This window comes from Sceloporus undulatus, chromosome 3 (assembly GCF_019175285.1).
Source record: "Sceloporus undulatus isolate JIND9_A2432 ecotype Alabama chromosome 3, SceUnd_v1.1, whole genome shotgun sequence".
Classification (NCBI taxonomy): Eukaryota; Metazoa; Chordata; class Lepidosauria; order Squamata; family Phrynosomatidae; genus Sceloporus; species Sceloporus undulatus.
This window is the reverse complement of record NC_056524.1, coordinates 124,698,908-124,718,581: the sequence shown is the minus strand read 5'-3', so window position 1 is coordinate 124,718,581 and position 19,674 is coordinate 124,698,908. Positions and strand designations below refer to the sequence as shown.

Here is a 19,674-nt window from a genome sequence, read left to right as displayed (position 1 = left end):
GAAGCAGTTAAGCAAAGCTGAAACAAAGCAGAAATGTAGTCTCCTGCTGTCCTGTTTTTTTATGATCCATCCTCTTCTTGGGATTATAGATTTAGGCCATTACGAAAAGCAGGAAGGGCAGGAGATGCAGAGACAGTGGTGTCACTAGGGTTTGCGTCACATGGTGCAGTAACTCATAGGGGATTATCACACAGGAGGATTACTGTCGGGAAAACGTTGCTAAAACTATCCTAAAGTACAAAGATGTGATAGCATGTTGTGCTTGTAAATTGTCATTGAGGCGTTCCCTCGCCTCTCCTGTCATTAAAGCGTTTGCGGAGCAGCCATTTCTTCAATAACATTATATACTTATAAGTTTATAAGTAACACAGTAACAGAATATAAACAAGTTGTGGTTCTGGGAGCTGTGAGGATGATCACCTCTCATGTCATGATGGTCTTCTTCATTACACTGTTGCTGTCTTGGGGCTGTCGATATGCAATTATAAAGTTTCTGCTCTCCCTTCTTCTTCTTCCTTTAGATTTAAACTGGAGTTTGACAGTCTTCAAACAGCGGATTCTCCCCGGTCATGCAAAACATTGTTGGGTCTCATATGAGAAAAAAGCACAGGATATAAATACAATACTATATATTGTATATACTTGACTATAAGTTGACCTCATGTATATGAGGTAACAGTTTCTTAATGGGAATATCTGTAGAGATGGGTGAAAAGGCCAAGGAAGGTTTGAACATTTCTAACACCTTCTCTGCTAGTACAAATCTTTTAATTCTTCTGTCAGTCACAGAGTATAACAATCCTGTTCTAAACAGTGATAAGTACAAATCTTCTACATTGCCTAAAACTATTGATATACTATAGATATGACTTATGTGCTTATAAACAAAGTAGTTTTTTATTCCCCTATTTGGCAGAAAGTCTTCAGATTTTACTTTTTGATTCAACAGAGGAAGGGAGTCTTTAAGCGTAATTTAAATTGCTGAGATATGTTTACTAGCATTTTGTCTTAGAGCATAAATATTCATAAATAAATGAAATTATTCTGAGGACAAGACTTTATCTCGGAGGGAGGGGGATGCCTCATAAACTCTGCTGCTAGGTTTGTAAGCATGCCTTCTATGGGATTTAAGTATTCCCTTTCAGTTGCCTTTCATGGAATTTAAAAGTGATACACTGCCTGATAAATGAACCCTCCAGTAGATTATGTAGCACTGATAGCAGCAAAGATTTATTTTCTTGTTGACCATAAAGATAATAGGCTTAATAGGATGTGGGATGAGATGGGGTGTATCGAGAAAATGTGGAAAATGAAGAGGGGATGACAAAGGGATGCAGATAAGTTTATTGAAAAAGCTTCTAAACAGCTCATTGTTTAGTGACTTCAGGAAAGGAAGAATCAGGGTGGCCAGAGGTCCCCCTTTTCCTGGACGTGTCCTATATTTCAACCTTATGTCTGGAGGTCCAGGAGGAATTCCAAAACGTCTTCTGTTTTGAGCTATAAAACCTGTCCTTGTGTCATCTGGTGCCTCACCAAGCTAGCAAGAGGTAGCTCAACAGATTTATTACTGCTGCTATTGCAAAGGGCTTGTTGGTTTTCACCAAGCAATAAATATGATCAAAATGTTTAGCTTGCAACAGTACACCCTAATGATTACAGAAAACTGTTGCCTGCATCAGAGGCAAAGGAAAGGGAAAGGAGTCTGCAAGGTTGCACATTGTGGAGACACTGGAGTGGCAGGATCGCAATGTATCGGGAGTGGAGAAGAGGTGAAAAGACTCCTCCTGGCCATGTGGTGGTTCTATTTGTGTGTGTGTGTGTTTTCTGATGGAGGTGTGGAAAAGAAAGGAGGATCTGGGTTTCTGAAGCAGATCAGTGGCACCAAAGAGGAATGTGGGGGACAAAAGTGTGTGATTTGGGTTGAAGAAGGAGGAGGAGGGATGAGAGAGCATATGGGAAGGCTACAAATAAAATTAGTAGTTTAGGTGTTGATTCCGTCAAGTTTTTGTTGCTAATAAAGTATAATTTTAAGCATTTATTTTGCTCAGAGTTCTACAGTCGGCCCTTCTTATACATGGATTTTTTATACACGGATTCAAGCATACACAGTATGAAAATGTTCCAAAAAAGTATAAATTTACCTTGATTTTCCATTTTTTATAAGGGACACCATTTTGCTATGTCATTATATTTAATGGGACTTGAGCATACACGAATTTTGTTATACACGGGGGATCTTGGAACCAAACCCCAGCGTATAACAAGGATCCACTGTATATTGCAAGCCAACAAGACGTTTAAATGAAGATAAGTTCATCAGAACAATATGGTTGAGTACATAATAAAATACAGTATAGGCGATGTAGCTGTAAATAAATCATATGACATTCATTTATACTTATATTGCTGTTTTTAGCTTTTATTTGGTAATATCCTACATTTTTCTTGTATGACTGACATTTGCAGTGCCTTGTCCTCCTTTGTGGTTATGACATCTGGTTATCCTGGAAAGAGTAAACTACACATTACATCAAGTTTGCACTGTTCAGCTGATCTTCTCTTTGCTTGTTTACTCTTAAGCAAGCTGACGGACCCCCGACCTGGCTGGGACCACAAAATGTAGGAGAGGAGGTTTAGCACCCCCATTTCTTGTTTCCTGACATCTCTCATAAAGGGTTGGGGATGAGGGAAGATGGAAGACCAGCAACGATTACCAAAACAATTAATTAATTAATTAATTAATTTGTTTGCCACCTTTCTCCCATAATGGAAACCAAGGTAGCCCCCAGATAGAGTCAATTCAAAAAACTTGTCAATAGAATTTTAAAAACAATTAAAACTGGTACATAAAAGAGTATAAAATCATTTAAAAGACATACAAAATATAAATAAAACTTCCGAATAAGAAACTCCCCTGCTTACAAAGCCTGCTGAAACAAAAAGTTCTTTGCCTGCTGGCAAAAGGAGAGCGGGCCCAGCCTAGTCTCTTGTGGAAGAGAGTTCCAGAGGGTGGGAGCAGCCACCGAAAAGGCTCTCTTTTATTCTACAATGCTCTTTCAGATTCCACCCTTCTCTTTACAATGGTATAAGAAGTATCTCCATGCTGTTCAGTTTGCATAGGTTAAAGAGCAGTTGGGAAATCAGGCAATTAGATGCCTTCACTTTATATGCATATATTAACAAGGGCTTGGTGACACCAGTGCATAGCTATGTCTGCCTTTTGAGACTACTTCATTAAGAGTTCATTTGTATGCAAGTCTGATTTTCAAAAATGCATGCACATTGGAATGATCCACCCTGTCATCTGTTTGATGTTAATAAGGCAGCTCCTAGAAAATTCCTTCCAGTCAAGCTTCTACCTTAAGTCATCTTAACAGCTCCCCCCCCCCATTCTTTTATTTCAATGCCAGTAAGAAGTTTATTATATACATCTCAGCATGAATAATATCACTTCCTCTTTCACAACTCTTATCACTAGAACCCCAAACTGGGTGTCTTTGAAAAACAAATGAACAAACGGTTCTCTAACCCCTTTTTTCCTATGCATCTCTTCAATTGTTTTGTTCAGGTGTACGGCTGATAAAAATGAATTCTGCCTTCATGTGAATGAAATGTTAATACAGTCGTTTTTATAGTCAGGCTGGTCAAAAAAGAGACAAAGCTGCCTTTATCAGCCTGTAGTCTTCTGGCTGTTTTGAATTACAGGCATTTGACACTCCCACCCAGTATGGCTAACGGTCTAAATGATGGGAGTAGTAGCTGAAAACATCTGGATGGTGCCAGGATGAGAAAGGCTAAAATAAGTGATGAACAAAGTAGGCAGGGCCCTCAACAGGATAAGACTCAAGGTGAACATGAGCAGAGACAGAATGATGAAGAAAGGGTGAATCTAGGAGCTAGCAGAACAGAAGCAAAATAAGGATAAAGCCCAGGAATACTACGGGCAGGAAAAAAAGTTGAAGTGCTGGTGTTACTGTTAGGCTGGATGAGGTGATCATCTCAGGCAGTGGAACGTTAGGAGCAATAAGTTGGACACCTTGTTGCCAAGCCTTCTGTTAGTCATCCTTCCTGTCAAAGATGCCCACTTACATGGTATCTCAGAAAGTCAATGAGGAAGAGCAAGGAAATGACACAACAGTGGGGGCCCATCTCCCTGTCCCTGAGAAAGGGGAGGTTGTAACCATGGCATCCCTGTGCCCCTATCATTCCAGAGGCCAGCGCTACACAGAGCTAGCTATTATCCAATAGTTGGCACTGTTTCAAAGCTGCCCCGTGGCATAGTCAGGTGCTGTACTTGCATCCTCTTCCATCTTATAGAATGGTGGTTGCCAAACTTTGATCTTCCAGGTGTTTTGGACTTCAACTCCCAGAAGCCCCAGCCAGTTTGGCCAATTGTCAGGAAGTCCAAAACATCTGGAGGACCAAGGTTTGGGAATCTCTTGTAGCAGATGCTGCCACCATTGTAGCTTCTGCCTCCTCCTCCTCTTCTTCCTCTACCACCACCACCACTACCACCACCACCACAGTGTATTCAGAAGGAGGACTTTTAATGAAGTTGTCCTCTTACTGGGTCAAGAGGAAGAGGTTTGCTGTTGTCAGTTCATTCTCTAGTGGGACATTATAGAGAACTGCTCTGTGATGACAGGATGGTGCTTTGTGAGAGTACTTGGGCTGCCCCTGAGAAGCTGATTGACTAGAAAGGATTTGGAGGTCAAGAGCCATGTGTGAGTGAATCATAGACTTGCTAGGAATAGAGTCTCTGTCCTGACAGAGTCATTCTTTCACTTCAGCCTTGTGATTTGTCACCTTTATCGAGGTAGTGGAACCTGACCAGGAACAGGGATGGAAAATGTGAATTTCACATACTGAGTTTAATTAAGCACCCAGTTCTTTTAATGGAAATTCACATTTCTTCTAATTACAGTGGACCCTTGGTATCAGAAGGCTTCCCCTCCATGGATCTGAGTGTCCACAGATTGCTATGCCTCATATTATCCAGTGGCAGTGCATGCATGTACATGCCGCCATCCATTGGATAATATGGGGCTTGAGCTTCCATGATTTTTCACATCTGCAGGGCCCACAGAATCAAACCCCTGTGGGTGGGAGAGCCCACTGTATGTAGTGCAGAGATGTGGATCTGTTGGCCATGTACATGTTGATGAAATACTACTCTCATCACTGTTGACCAAACTGCCCTGGGCTGATGGGAGCTGCAGTTTGATACTGTCTGCAGTGCCACAAGTTCTCAAGCTCTGACATAGTTCATTTTCAGATTGTCCAACATAACTTTTCAGCAAACTTAACAACTGTTCTTGATATCATTATCCTCATGTTGCATATTGGTATGTGGGGTTACACACGGTTTGGTGAAGCTGAGAGTTGGTGACTTGCTTAAAACCACCTAGTCAGTGAGTTGATGACTTATTGAAGGTACAACTTTAGTTGTTATTACTACCATTGGTGGCAAATAGTTCAGACATATTTAAAATGCCTAGATATTGTGTTGCTTTGTGAAAGCTGAGAAATATACCTGATATGTTGTCTGTATTTTGTCAGTGGAAGGCACGGTATTTCTCAGTTTCTTTGCTTTAAGCCACTGAATGAGATTATTTTCTACAGCAAAGACTTTTGAGTTAAAAAAATAATAATACTCAGATTGCTCTTATGTTTTTGTTGTTGCAGACTTTCCTTCAGATTTGTGGTGTGGTAGCAGTGGCCATCGCGGTGATTCCTTGGGTTCTTATCCCTTTAGTTCCACTACTTATTCTTTTCATCGTTCTTCGTCGGTATTTCTTGGATACATCAAGAGATATTAAACGTTTGGAATCCACAAGTATGTACTTTTGATATAACTTGATTTTAAGGTCATTTAATAATATGAAATGCTAATACATTGCTGATGGTTCAAGGTGGAGCTCAGAAGAGTTACGTGGCCATACTGGTTGTGAAATTCTATGAATTATAATAAGAAAGATTAACTTTGTGCAGGGGAAGAATTATTTCCTCACCATCCTTTTTATAAATTCTTTGTGTGCAATTAAAGTTGTTCTTTGAAAGAAAAAATCTTGATCATTCTTTCAGTATTTGTTAATGTTCATGTAGAATTCTGCTTTTCGTTTAAGCCCAGATATAATACAGTCTGCCCTCTGTATCCATGGTTTCTGCATCCACAGCTTGAACATATTCAAAAAATATTATTTCCAAAAAGCAGTCCTTGATTTTGCAATTTTATATAAGGGACACCATTTTACTATACCATTTTGTATAATGGAACTTGAGCATCCATGAAATTTGGTATCCACAGAGGGTGTTGGAACCAAACCCCAATGAATACCAAGGGCCCTGTACTGCTGATTTTTCAACTATTGATAAGAACAAATGTTCCCATTTTGCTTTTCTGTTGTTGGCGTTCATCGATAGCAGCACTGATCATAGTTAATTACAGTTTTCATCTTAACTAGGATTTCAAACCGTGATTGTATACAGACTTGCAAACCCTGAAAATTAACCATATATTGCTTCAGATGGGACATTAAACCATGTTGAACCCAATAAATAAATAAAGAGAAATTATAATTTACACCTGAGATAGGACTAGAGATTGGCAATGTTATGGCTCCAGTATAACAAGTGGAGAAAAAAATTGCTCCAAGAAAATAAATCCTCCCTCACAGACTGAACTGAAACCCAGCAAGTAGGGTTTGACAGTGCCTTCATCACAATGTAAGATGCTGTCTGAGGCTCAGCAAGTAAGAGGCACCCCTAGCACTGGACCTGAAGAGGGGAAAAGTATTTCTCATTCATTCCCATTCTCAAAGATAGGTGTAAGTTTGTTACTTTGAGACATGCTGGGGGGGAGCTGCAAGTGCGCTCCCCCCCCAAAAAAACCCCTCATTGTTTTTCTGACTTCAAGAGGGAAGAGGGTAGCAGAGATATATCAGTTTGTCTCTGCTGTTTCCAGTGGGCAGAAAGGCAAAGCAAACTGTTGTGTGTGTCCTTCCTCTTGCTGTTTCTGAGCTGGAGGATAATTGTCAGAGGAGTTTGGCTTGCTTCTGCACCTGCCAGGTGCTTAGAACTCCAGTCACTGAGTACATACATTCATTGTAAGTGTAAGCCAACCCACTGCTTCTCATTGCCTCCAAGCTAGAGAAGGAATACAAAAACATATTGTCTTGCTTCCTGTTTTTGTGCTGTGTTTTAGAGATACATGAGGTCATGGATGAAACCCCTTGGCATGGACATTTTCTCATGACCACAAAGTTTTATGTGACCACCCAAAGTTTGTCTACTCCTCCTAAGGTTGTACATTTAGACCCAGAGAGGTACAGTCAATATATATATGCTGTGCTTAAATTTATCATCATCACTTGTCAGATGTGTTTGTATAATATACAGTGGATCCTTGTTATCCACTGGGATTTTGTTTCAGGATCCCCTGTGGTTAACAAAATCTGTGGATGCTCAAGTCCCATTAAATATAATGGCATAGCAAAATGGTGTCTCTTACATAAAATGGAAAAATCAAGCTTTGCTGTTTGGAATTTATATGTTTTTGAAAATATTTTCAACTTGTGGATGCTTGAATCCATGGATAAAAAATCCATGGATAAGAAAGGCTAAGTGTAGTTGGAATAACTTGTTCTCTCTCTCCTCTAGTACTTTTTATTCTGGTAAGTGATGGTCAGCAATTCTACCCACTTGGGGCACAGCTTTGGCCTTCTTAACCTCTATGTTTCCAAATCTACAGTACTGTATTTAGGCTGTGGGTGACCTTAGCAATTACTCCAGTGCTGTGTCTACTCTCTGTTCCCCAGTACATTGAACAGGCTGCAGTCCATTCAGGTTGCTCTCGTAGAACTCTCTTTATGTAAGAACTTTACATAAACAGTGTGAAATCTATAGAGGAAAAATGTAACATGGTCTAACCATCATGCTGGGGGGAATTAATTTCTATTTGAATAGTAAATTCAATAGTATTTAATGGTTTTCTGTTTATAGCATAATTAATATAATATTAGCTGAAAACTATCCTTCTGTCTTTCAATTTGAGCAATGCAAAACATTTATTCAGATGGATTCAGTGACAGAAATATCTATCGTAGGATTAAAGGTCAGCATGGACAAAGATATAATATCATTTAACCTACATTTTGCAGCTCGAAGCCCAGTGTTCTCTCATTTATCATCATCTCTTCAGGGACTGTGGACTATTCGTGCTTTTAAAGCAGAGCAAAGATTCCAAGAATTGTTTGACGCTCACCAAGATCTTCACACAGGTTTGTAAAGAACTGAAGCAAGTATTTCCCATTTCAAAAGAAACAAATGGCAAGGCTTGGGCTGGGTTGTACCACTTCAGAATACAGATAGAGAGATCAGTCCCAAGAACCTCTTTTTATTCCTTTCTCCTGTATAGAAGTGTGTCATTGATGGACATTTTTAAACATCTCCTTGTCTATGGAATTCAATTTTAGAGCATTGTAAAATTTGCCATGAGCCCTTGTGTTTTCATTTGTCATAGCTTTGACCTGAACTGTGCCAGGAATGGAAGCAATGTCTTTGTTTTGCATAACTTTTGGGGGATTCTCAAATGACTTTTGAGAGCCCTTGATTAAGAAAAGCACAATAAAGTTTAAGACAGATATTGTTAGTAACTCACCACTGTCAGTAACTCAGTTTGATATTTATGTTGTACTTGGTAAAGTACAATCCAAAGGCACGTTGTCATTCTATCTTTATTGGGAAAAACAGTTGTCATCATTTGTGAAGCAACAGGGAGAGGTGGGAAAAGACTCTATCTAGCCCCCTCCCCTCATCCTGAAGGAGCCTTGGAGAGACAGCAGGGAGAGGTGGGAAAGAGGGCTAGACTTCACTCCTAGCCCTGAAGCCACAGCTGGGACAGACCCTATAAGAACAACAAAGAGAGGCTGGGGGGCAGCTGAGGAGCTAAAGTGGGGAGGTTATTAGGAAGTTATTAGACTTATTAGTTTTATTCTGAATGGATCTGTGATATATTGGATTTGAGTTAGTTGAAGGAATGCCTCTCCCTACACAATCCGCCCTGTACTCAGAACTACAGGGAAGAACCTATTGAACTGCCCAAATACTAGATTAAGATCTACTTCCCATCGGGCATTCAGTGTGATGGCTGCCAAATTGTGGAATGGCTTGCCGGAGGAGATTCGTCTCATTACCACCTTAGATGCCTTTAAGAAGGCAATCAAGACGGATCTCTTCCGGTGAGCCTACCCCCCAGACCTGCTTTAACAGCTTAAGATGATACTCCACTCAGAACTTGATGAGGAATCAGGTTTTGATATTGCACATGTACAGGTATTTTAATGTGTTTTTAAATTTTGCTTTGTATAATGAGAATGTATTTTAACTATGTATAACTTTATATATGGGCTGTTCTCCCGCCTTGATCCGTAGGGAGAGGCAGGATAGATAAATAAAAATTATTATTATTATTATTATTATTATTATTATTAGTGTGATCTAAGAATTTCAGCATTTAATACTAGGAATGTCAGCATTGTTTGTTTTTTATAATCTCTTTGTCTTTTTCTCTGTCTATTCTTCCTTTAGTAATTCTTTTTTTCTCTATTTTTATCCCTGTTATGGTGCCTGGCATTTCCCCCAACCTTATCCCAATTCGCTATCTTCCTTCTTCCCAGCTTCCCTTCTCTTGTTTCTTATGGAACTGTGTCGTTCAGTTACTCCTAAAGCTGAAGCAGTTCATGATTTATTTATTTCCAAATCCCTTCACCTTCTTGCTCATATGGAAACCTGGCTCCCTACTCATGATACTGTGACCTCAGCTGCCCTCTTGTTTGGAGGCCTTTCTTTTATCCATACAAGTCATCAAGAGGGTAGAGGTGGAGGGGTTGGCATTCTAATATCTAGTTCCTGTCAGTTTCAGCTTTTGTCTTTTTCACAAACACTGTTTTTCTTCTTTTGAGGTCCATACTGTTAGACTCTTTTTGCCTCTGCATCTGCAGATTACGTCATTTACTGTCCATCTGGCCCATTTGCAACGTTTATATCTGATTTTGATTCCTGGCTGACTCTTTTCTTTTCAGATGATATCCCCATTCTTATTTTGGGGGATTTCAACATCCATATGGATGATTCTAAGGATCCTGCTCTTTCACGTTTTTGCTGTTAGCTGTCTTTGCTCCAACGCACCTACATTCTGCTTTGGTCATTGTCTTGATTTAATTCTTACTAAGAAGTGTGTTATTTCTGATTTTGCAGCCATTGAATTTCCATTATCTGATCATTATCTTGAAACATTTGCACTTGCTCATTGTCCACCTCCTTGCCGTTTTGTTGTTCACTCATTTTGAGATCTTCCTTCTGTTAAACCTGAGGCCTTTTCACAAGTATTGGCCTCTTCTGTAAATTCTGGTGATATTGTGGAGTCTTTACTTAATTCTTTACTTAATTCAACTTTGTCTTCAACTCTTGGTAGTTTTGCCCCTTTGCCAACACGTTTGACTCCTTCTACTAAACCTCAGCCCTGGCTTACTTCTTTTATTTGGTATCTCTGTTTCTGCTCTTGTGCAACCGAATGTTTATGGAGAAAGACCAGGAAGTGGGCAGACTGTATCCACTATAAGTTTATTCTTTCTTCTTTTGCTTGTGCTATCTAGTTGGCTAAACAGAAATATTATACCTCATTGATTAATGTTAATGCATGGCACACTCAGTGTCTCTTTGCAACCTTTAAGTCTTTGTTAAAGCCCTCTCCTCCACCTCTCCCTCCATCGTTTTTAGTCATTAACTTTACAGTCTTCTTTAATACTAAAATTGAAACCATCTGCTCCGATCTTGAAGTCCCTGACCCCTTCTTAGTACCCACATATCAAATATCTATACTGTCTACATTCTCTACTTTTTCTCCTGTCCTGTTTGATAAAATATCTAAGAACTTTATCTCACCGCCTCTGGTGCCGACTTAGCTCTTCTGAATTTGGCTCAAATTCGGAAATTACGTTGATTTTATCGCATGGACATTTTCCTCAAAATGGCTTCCTGTTCCCTCCAGTGTTGAATTCAGGCCCCATAAGTTGCTTTGGTGGCCATTTCTTCCAATTCTGAAGCTTCCGATATGGAGAAAATGTCCTCTGGAACTCGCTCCCTGAACACCTGTGTATTATCTCTTCTCTTGCTAGTTTTAAATCTGAATTAAAGCCTTTCTTGTTCTCTAAAGCATTTGGAACTGTATTTTAATATTGTTTTATAATTTTATATTTGATTATGTGTATTAGTTGTTTTTACTGTATTTTAACTGCATAAGTTGCTTAATTTTGTATAGTTTATATTTTATGACTTTTAGATTGTATGCCATTGGCAGGTTATATGCTGTTTTGATGATGCCTGTAAAGTGCCATGCAAATTTATGGTGCTATATAAATAAACAACAACAGCAGCAGTAACAACAATAATAATTTGACCTTCCAACAAAGTGGAATGCTGTCTTGAGGAAAATAAAATAAAATGGGAGCATAGTGTACTGATTGCCTCATTGCTTAAAGGACCTCCTGTCTGAATTTTACAACTTGGTCTCAAAAGGTGGTACTGAAGTTGTACAGCTGGAGCCCCCCCCCTTGGGTTTTGTATTGCACGATTCATGTTATATTTCTATGTGTTTTAAATCTTTCACTCTTTGCCTTTTTGTTTTTCTTATTAGAGGCTTGGTTCTTATTTTTGACTACCTCTCGATGGTTTGCTGTACACCTAGATGCCATCTGTGCCATCTTTGTGGCGGTGCTTGCCTTTGGTTCTTTGCTTCTTGCACGAAGTGAGTATGTTTACCAAGAAATAGGGATGTAATTTCTATTTCAGACTATGGCCTGAAACAGACAGGCCAAATACAGTAAAGTGAGTTCTGGCTGCTTTGGAGCTGTGGTGTTTAGATGACACTGCCCCCAAAGCAGCCAGCAGTTGCACCAAGATTGCACCAAGCCAGCGAGAGCTGGCCCTTTTAAGACCGGATTTAATGGATTCCTGCTGGCTGCCAGCTTTGGACCATGGAGACTGCCCACTTTGGGAGCAGGCCTTGTGCTTACTGCAGTCCCGGCCCAGTCGGGGCTGGAGCGGTCAGAGCCTGCTCCTTCTTGGTTGTCTGCTTTGGCCCTATTTCACCCTTGTAAGCAAAGACAACTAATCATGGCAATTTTCTTGCTGCAGGAGGAATTAATATTTTTTTCTCAGTATTCTCTCTTCATTTCAACTTCTGAAATGTTGCAAAGGAATTATTTTGTGGAGAAAATTACAGTACATGGACTTTTGTGTAAAAAAATCTGATTTTGCATAGGAAACTTTCTTCACAGAAAAAGTTTTTTGTGCAAAAGCCTTCATGTGTGTTTTTGTGCAGATTCTGTGCACTGCAAAATAATTCCATCACAATATGTTGTGACATTCAAATACTAGGAAAAAATGCACAGATTTCAGGCTGGTCTATTCTTCCCAGCTGGGGCTTTCTATCTGTTGGAAACCCTTTTTTTGTTTTTGAGGTTTTTGGCCTGGGAACAAATAATTCCAACTATTCTTTCAGTCTGTACCAAGAACTGGTAGTATTTTTAAAATGATTGGCTTTATCAACTTCTTCTAATTGTTTTATGGTTGACAGCTGAATCAATTATTCTCTGCTCACATGGCAGGCATTTGTAATAGGATGTTTTTGTTTGAAAGTATTAAAACTTTTGTTAATGTTGTGGTAACACAAGTACAAAATGCTCATAAACTAAATATTATTTTTGTATCTAGTATTTCATACATTTTGCTTCATTGTGCTGCAATAATTAAACAATTCTTCATTTAATTTCATAAATTTGATAGATAGTACAGTAGTGTACAGCTACTGCAAAGGTTCTGAGTTGTACTGAATAACCTTTCAAGTCCTGTATTTTCAATTTTGTATAAATGAAGTTACTAAGCATTCAAAGAGCAAGGTTGTTTTTTTAAAAATGAAGTTTAAAACATGTTTTTTCTCTTGCTCAATAGCTCTAGATGCAGGACAGGTCGGTTTAGCTTTGTCCTATGCAATTACTCTCATGGGGATGTTTCAGTGGGGAGTTCGACAGAGTGCTGAAACAGAAAATCTGGTAACAGTCATTTGTTCCTTTTTTAAAAAACATTTCAAATCTCTTTGGTATTATCTGAAAACAGTCTGCGTAGCCTACCAAGCATTCCTTAGGCATTTGTACATAAATTTTATTAGTTCCCAAAGCATTGTTTCTTACAAATAACCCCTTTCTTTCTAAAAGCTAATGATAACTTACATAAGCACGATCATAGTTCCGATTATGTTCGAGATCACCACTATATATTGTCAGGATGGCAACAGTGTACGGTGGGCCCTTTTTATCAGCTGGGGTTTGTTTTTCAGGATGCCCCATGGATAACAAAATTCGTGGATGCTCAAGTCCCATTCAATCCAATGTCATAACAAAATGGTGTCTTTTATATAAAATTGAAAATCAAGGTTTGCTATGTGGAGCTTATGCTTTTTCTGAATATTTTCAAGCTGTGGATCCTTGAATCCATGGATAAAAAAATCTGTGGCTAAGGAGGGCCGACCGTACATTATTGGTTAACTGTAATCAATATGTTGAGGTGTGTTTCTTTACTGGAAGCCATTTCTTTTTATGAAAGAAGGCATTGCAGTTACTAAGATTTTTAGGATGGTCACAATTTTATTTGGAGCCTCCTCATGACAGAGTAGAGAATGCATCTCTTGCCTGAACTAAAAAGCAGCAGTGTTTCTGATGAGGCTCCCATCTAGGCATAAGGGAAAGAAGAGCCATTAACAAGAAATGGAAATATGGCATTTCCTGAGCCACTCCAGCCACCTCTGTTCCTCCACTGCTTCTACTGTTGCTTATTTCATCTTTTGATTCAACCTCATCTTTGCACCTATAGGAGGACAAGGATATTGGGATGATGAGTATTAACAGGGCACTTCAGAGGACCAAATGGCTTCTGTACACTTCCCTCAATGTCTTTCTTCCTTTTCTCCAGTGCACCTGATCTTGCCTCAGACCATTCCTGGTGTGCTTTGCTGTTCACAGGCAAGAACTGTTGGGGGGGGGGGGGCTTCAGTGAAATAGGCCAAACAGGGAATCTGTATGCCCTGCACATAGCTTTCCATGGATCATTCTCCTTCAGCCTAAGTCCAGCTGATCTTTCAGTCATTGCATATTTCATACATGAGAAAAAGGTATCCTTTCTAACTGTCCTTGTGACCATGCTTGTGGAGAGTGTGAGAATGTTCATGTGCACTTACATTGAATATTCATAAATTAATGTATTGCTGAATCACTGTAATACATTTGCATTTTGCATAGACACCTCTTCTTTTCTAAATATAATAGTTACTTATAGGAAATAACAAATTGGTAAAAAATGTCATTTAATAATGTTGTTCCTGTCATTTATTGATATTGCAGAAGTGGTCATATGATTTGAATTCTTCCCTGTAGATTAATTTAATACAAATTGAATGGGCTAACAAAGACTTTATCTGCACTGCAGAAATAATCTACACTTTGACACACTTTCACTGCCATGGCTCAATGCTGTGGAATTGTGGGAATTGTATTTTTGTAAGACATTACGCCTTCTCCGCCAGAGAGCTCTGGTGCCACAATAAACTACAGTTCCCAGAATTCCATAGCACTGAGCCATGGCAGTTAAAGTGATGTCAAACGGAATTATTTTGTGCAGTGCAGATGCAGCCAAAGAGTTGATTAAGGCTGTTTAGTGTATTAACCAATCTAGTAAAGAGTGGGAATTCGAGCACTGAGATAAAGAAGTCTGGATTAAGGTTCCAATGTAAACTTTTATACTTTACCTTGTATCAGGCCTTTGAAATTAATTGTGTTAGTTGGCTGATGCCACACTAAAGAATTAATGCAGTCTGACACTGCTTTAACTGGCATGGTTCCATCCTATGAAATCCTGAGATTTGTAGTTTGTTGCAGCACTGGAACACTCTGACAGAATAGCTAAAGATCTCATAAAACTACAGATCTCAGCACTGACCTACGACAGTTAAAGTGGTGCCAAGCTGCATTAATTCTGCAGTGTATCTGCAGCCCCTCTTAGATATAAAATAGAATTAATATTGAGCAGAAAAGTGCCTGGATATTGGACAGATTACAAATGGCAATAGAATAATAAAACAACAGCAACAGACAAATATCTTCAGAGACCATGTTTCATAAATGGTGAGAGAAATGGCAAAAGTCTTTGTGAATCCATCACTTTCTCTCCTATCTTTCAAACGGGGCACAGGATGAGAGGGTAACTGAAGAGAGAGGAAGAAGGGAGATGGAGTGGAGAGCTTCTTCCACTTTAAAGAAATACTTATTTGTAGATTTAACACTGCCAACCAGAAAATTAAATATCAATTATTTTTTGTAATTACAAACAGGATTGTTGATATCAGCTCACATTCAGAAATAATTTTTTTTGCTTTTTTTTAGATGATATCAGCAGAACGAGTAATGGAATACACTGACGTTGAGAAGGAAGCACCATGGGAGTCAAAGAAGCGTCCACCATTGGAATGGCCAAATGAAGGTGTTATAGCATTTGAAAATGTGAACTTCACATACAGCATTGATGGTCCTTTAGTGTTGAAACATTTAACTGCTGTAATCAAATCCAAAGAGAAGGTACAAACTTGGCATGTTTACTTTTGTGTTATACAGCTGAAATTGATCTTTTCAGTGGTTAACTTTCTCAGAATTAAATCATTTGTAGTTATGGGGGACTTTAATTACCCTGATACCTGCTGGGAGACTAACTCTGCTAAGCATAAGCTCTCCAGCAAATTCTTGTCATTCCTTGGAGATAGTTTTCTATTACAAAAGGTAGAAGAAGGAACAAGGAGATGGGCAATCCTGGACTTGATCCTAACCAGTTGGGAAAAGTTGGTCACTGGAATCAAGGTAGTTGAAACTCTATGGGGAACTGGCTATGCAATGCTAGAATTCACAATTGTGGAACAGAGCAAAGAAGTCTATAGTCAAGAATGAACCTTAGATTTCAGAAAAGCTGATTTTAACATGCCCAGGGAATTACTGTGGAATCCCATGGCTAGACATGTTAAAGGAAAAAGACAACTAGCAAGGGTGGTAGTGTTTGAAGGAGTTGCAAAAAGCACAATCACAAACAATTCCATGGAAGAAGTAAAATGGAAAACATCTGGAAAAGTCAACTTGTCTGCACAGCAAACTCAAGAAGGAAGTGAAAAGAAAAAGGAGCCTACTTCTCTGCAAGTTTTTAAACAGAGGCTGGATGGCCATCTGCCAGGAGTGCTTTGATTGTGTATTCCTGCATGGCAAGGGATGGCCCTTGTAGTCTCTTCCAGCTCTATGATTCTATGGTTATATAAAGAATGGAACGAAGGACAAATAACCAAGGAAGTGTTTAAAGGAATATTATCAAAAAAGCTAAAGCTCAGAATGAGCTGAGACTGGCTTGGCAAGCAAGGAGCAAGAATAAGGGGTTTTTCAGATCCATTTGAGGCAAGAGAATGACCAAGGAGACAGGGGGTGCTGCTATTTAGTAGTGATGGTAAAATACTAATGGATCACAATGAAAAGGCAGAATTACTCAATACCCACTGTGCTTCAGTTTTCTTCCAAAAAGAGAACAGTGTGGTTCCATGACGTAGGAGAGACCTTGGCAAGGGATCTAAATTGGAAATCAGAATTGATAGGGAGTTAGGCAGGTATCACTTACTTAACCTAAATGAGTTCAGATCTACAGTGCCAGATAAACTGCATCCCAGAGTACTGAAAGAACATGCTGATGTGCTTTCTGAACCATTTTCCATCATTTTAAAGAAATTTTGGAGAACAAGTGAGGTGCCAGAGGACTGGAGAAGGGTGAACATTGTCCCTCTCTTTAGAAAAGGCAAAAGAGAGATCAGGGAATTACAGGTCAGTCCGTCTGACCTCAGTACCAGGAAAAATATTAGAATGGATTGTACAGAAGTCTGTCCTCAGGTATTTGAATGACAATGCAGTGATTGTGGAGTATGTGCGAAGAATATGGATGCAAGACTCAGCCCTTAGAAGGGGAAACCTGAAAAGGCCATGTGTATCACTGGGTACAATTTTACATATTATTTTATGCATATCAAGAAAAAAACACATTGTGTATTTTCACAAGTCTTCTTTTGTGACATGATATATTCTAACTTGCTGAGCAAAACAAATGCTAGAAAAGAGGCCAACCATACTGTGCATATTTCTAGTGATAAAAGGCAAGGAGCAGTGAGTTTAAATTTCAGAAAAGTAGGACAGGTTAGATTTTCAGAGTATTCATTTACAGAATACATTTGTCTAGATATACTCTGGAGTTTCATTCATTGGAAATATTCAATAACAGATTGCACAGACAGCTGATGATGGAAATTTTTAGGGCTAAGGTACCCATTTTTAGGATTGTGGAGTACATTAGGTGCCCCATTGGGTGCTGTTATGCCACTGAATGCCTCCCGTATCTCTAAAATACCTTCTTATCCTGCCACTTCCAAACTGAAACCTGAAACTAAATCTCCCCCCACCCCCAACTTTAAAAAAAAATCTGCTCTGGCTTTTATTGCCGAGAGATGCTTCATGGGAAAAAATGTTGGGTGGGAGTTGAAGCTCTTAAGGTTTATACAGTGCGTCTGTTTATCTCTTTCATACTTCTACTTGCCTTTGGGCCAGCTCTCTTGCAGTGGTAATAAGCCATTCTAATAGTGGATAAGGAGATTTACATTTCACGGGAAGGAACAAACAAAATAAAAGATGAGAAATAAGAAGGGGGATATGTTGCTTAGACTGTGGCTTAATACAGCGGCATTTGTGTGTTTGTTTGTTTGCTTGGTTTTCTTTCACTTGGCTGTATGCCATCCACCCCCCACCCCCCCAATTTTGCTAGAGTGGTAGTGATATTAGCTTTGCCATCGTAAGTGGGGTTGCATGCTCTGAAGGTTCCTGGAGTCTCAGAAGAAATAGTTGGTTTTGAAAATCACATTATTATTGTGACTGTGATTATGTGTGATGGCATTTTGTAATTCTAGTCTTAGCTATTATTATTATTATTATTATTATTATTATTATTCACTACACCATATAGATTTTATATGGATTGCCCACCTGCATTTACTGTGAAGCCTTCTTTATACTCTGTCATCATATCAGGAAGAGAGAGACTCTTGTTTCCAAAATCTTCTGAGCTGTTGTGTGGATGAAAAAACTATACAGCTTTAAGAAAAAAAGAAATTAAGTACAGCGTGCCCGTGCCATACGCGGCTTGAGCATATGCGCTCAAGCCACAGGGCGCGCACGGGGCGGAAGGGGTGGTGCGTCCCATTCAATTGAATGGGCGCACGCGCCCATTGCGCCCTGCGCACCACCACGGCCGCTGTGCACGAGCCCCATTGGAAACAATGGGGCTCGAGCATAGGTGGAATTCGCCTTACGCGGCGGGATCCAGAACGGATCCCCGCGTAAGGCAAGGACGCACTGTAATAATGTATATCTTGGCATTGCACTATCCAGGAAAGGGTTTTTTTCCTTTCTAAATCAGTCTTTTTTGGTCACTGCCAAAGAGCTCACACACTCTCAGCCTCAGGGGCAGACAATGACAGATCTCCTCTGAACAAATCTTGCCAACAAAACTCTGGGATTGGATCAGCTAATGTCAGAAATGACTTGAAGATACAAAACAACAACAAAGAGCCCATATATTTGAGGCTTCCTAGCACTTCCTAAACACACCCTTTTTGTAGCCTTAGCAAACATGGAAAGTACTCTTGAGTCTTGATGTTTCAAGGCAGCAGTCTCATGCATATTTTAGGTGAGGTCCAGTTGGATTCAATGGTTCTTAGGTCCAAGTCGGCAAGTATAGGATTCCACTGTTAGTTACATTTCTCTGAAATTTCCTTAGTCTTCTGCAGGTATTCAGCATGTTTACCTGAAATGAGTGCTGGAGGGAGCATGAGTGGTGTAGTGGTTTGAGTGTTGGACTGACTCTGGGGATCAAGGTTTAATTCCCCACTCGGCCATGGAAACCCACTGGATGACATTTGGCAAGTCACAAATGCTCAGCCCAGAAAATCATGTGATGCGTTTTCCTTAGGGTCTCTGTAAGTCAAAAATGACTTGAAGGCACACAACAGCAACATGAGTATGTAGGCAAGCCCTACCTTTCCTTTTGCAGGCAGAAGACTAAAGGGAACTTCTTCTGAGCAAAAATAAAAGCCTTCTTGTGATTGGGAAGGGTTCCTGATTAGGGGGAAGCTTCTACTCTTGTTCAAATATATGTGCCTAGATGCCCTCTTGAAATCTCTCTATTCATAGGAAGGGCAGAAACTGAGGAGTGGTTATTTGGGAGACAGGGCTTTTATTTACATATATATCCCCTCCTCAGTGTTAGCGCTTACTGCAACAAGCTGAAGACCTGTGTTAGATTTTTAGCTCTGTTGCTTACTGCTTGAGATAGAGCAATCAGAATGGTGTGCAAATCTGGTCACGCCATAATTTAAACCAATTACCAATGTGTTGCTGATCAGGGAAAGACATTAGAGCAGGAAAATGTAAGTACTTTACCAAACTGCAAATCCCTGGTTTTCATAGGATAGAGCCATAGCAGTTAAAGTGGATC

General features: G+C 39.5%; 1 protein-coding gene across 3 annotated transcripts in view; it reads left to right on the top strand.

Moving 5' to 3' along the window:
• The window catches only part of ABCC4 (ATP binding cassette subfamily C member 4), a 191,347-nt gene that overhangs the window by 115,141 nt on the left and 56,532 nt on the right, over positions 1–19,674 (top strand). The window contains exons 21-25 of one of the 3 annotated variants that reach the window (XM_042460587.1): positions 5,686–5,836; positions 8,160–8,279; positions 11,696–11,806; positions 13,012–13,112; positions 15,495–15,686. In XM_042460587.1, the coding sequence (XP_042316521.1) occupies positions 5,686–5,836; positions 8,160–8,279; positions 11,696–11,806; positions 13,012–13,112; positions 15,495–15,686 (675 nt within the window). Of the gene's footprint in view, positions 1–5,685; positions 5,837–8,159; positions 8,280–11,695; positions 11,807–13,011; positions 13,113–15,494; positions 15,687–19,674 lie in introns of those variants that run through there. The other 2 variants (XM_042460588.1, XR_006103129.1) reach the window with 2 other exon arrangements.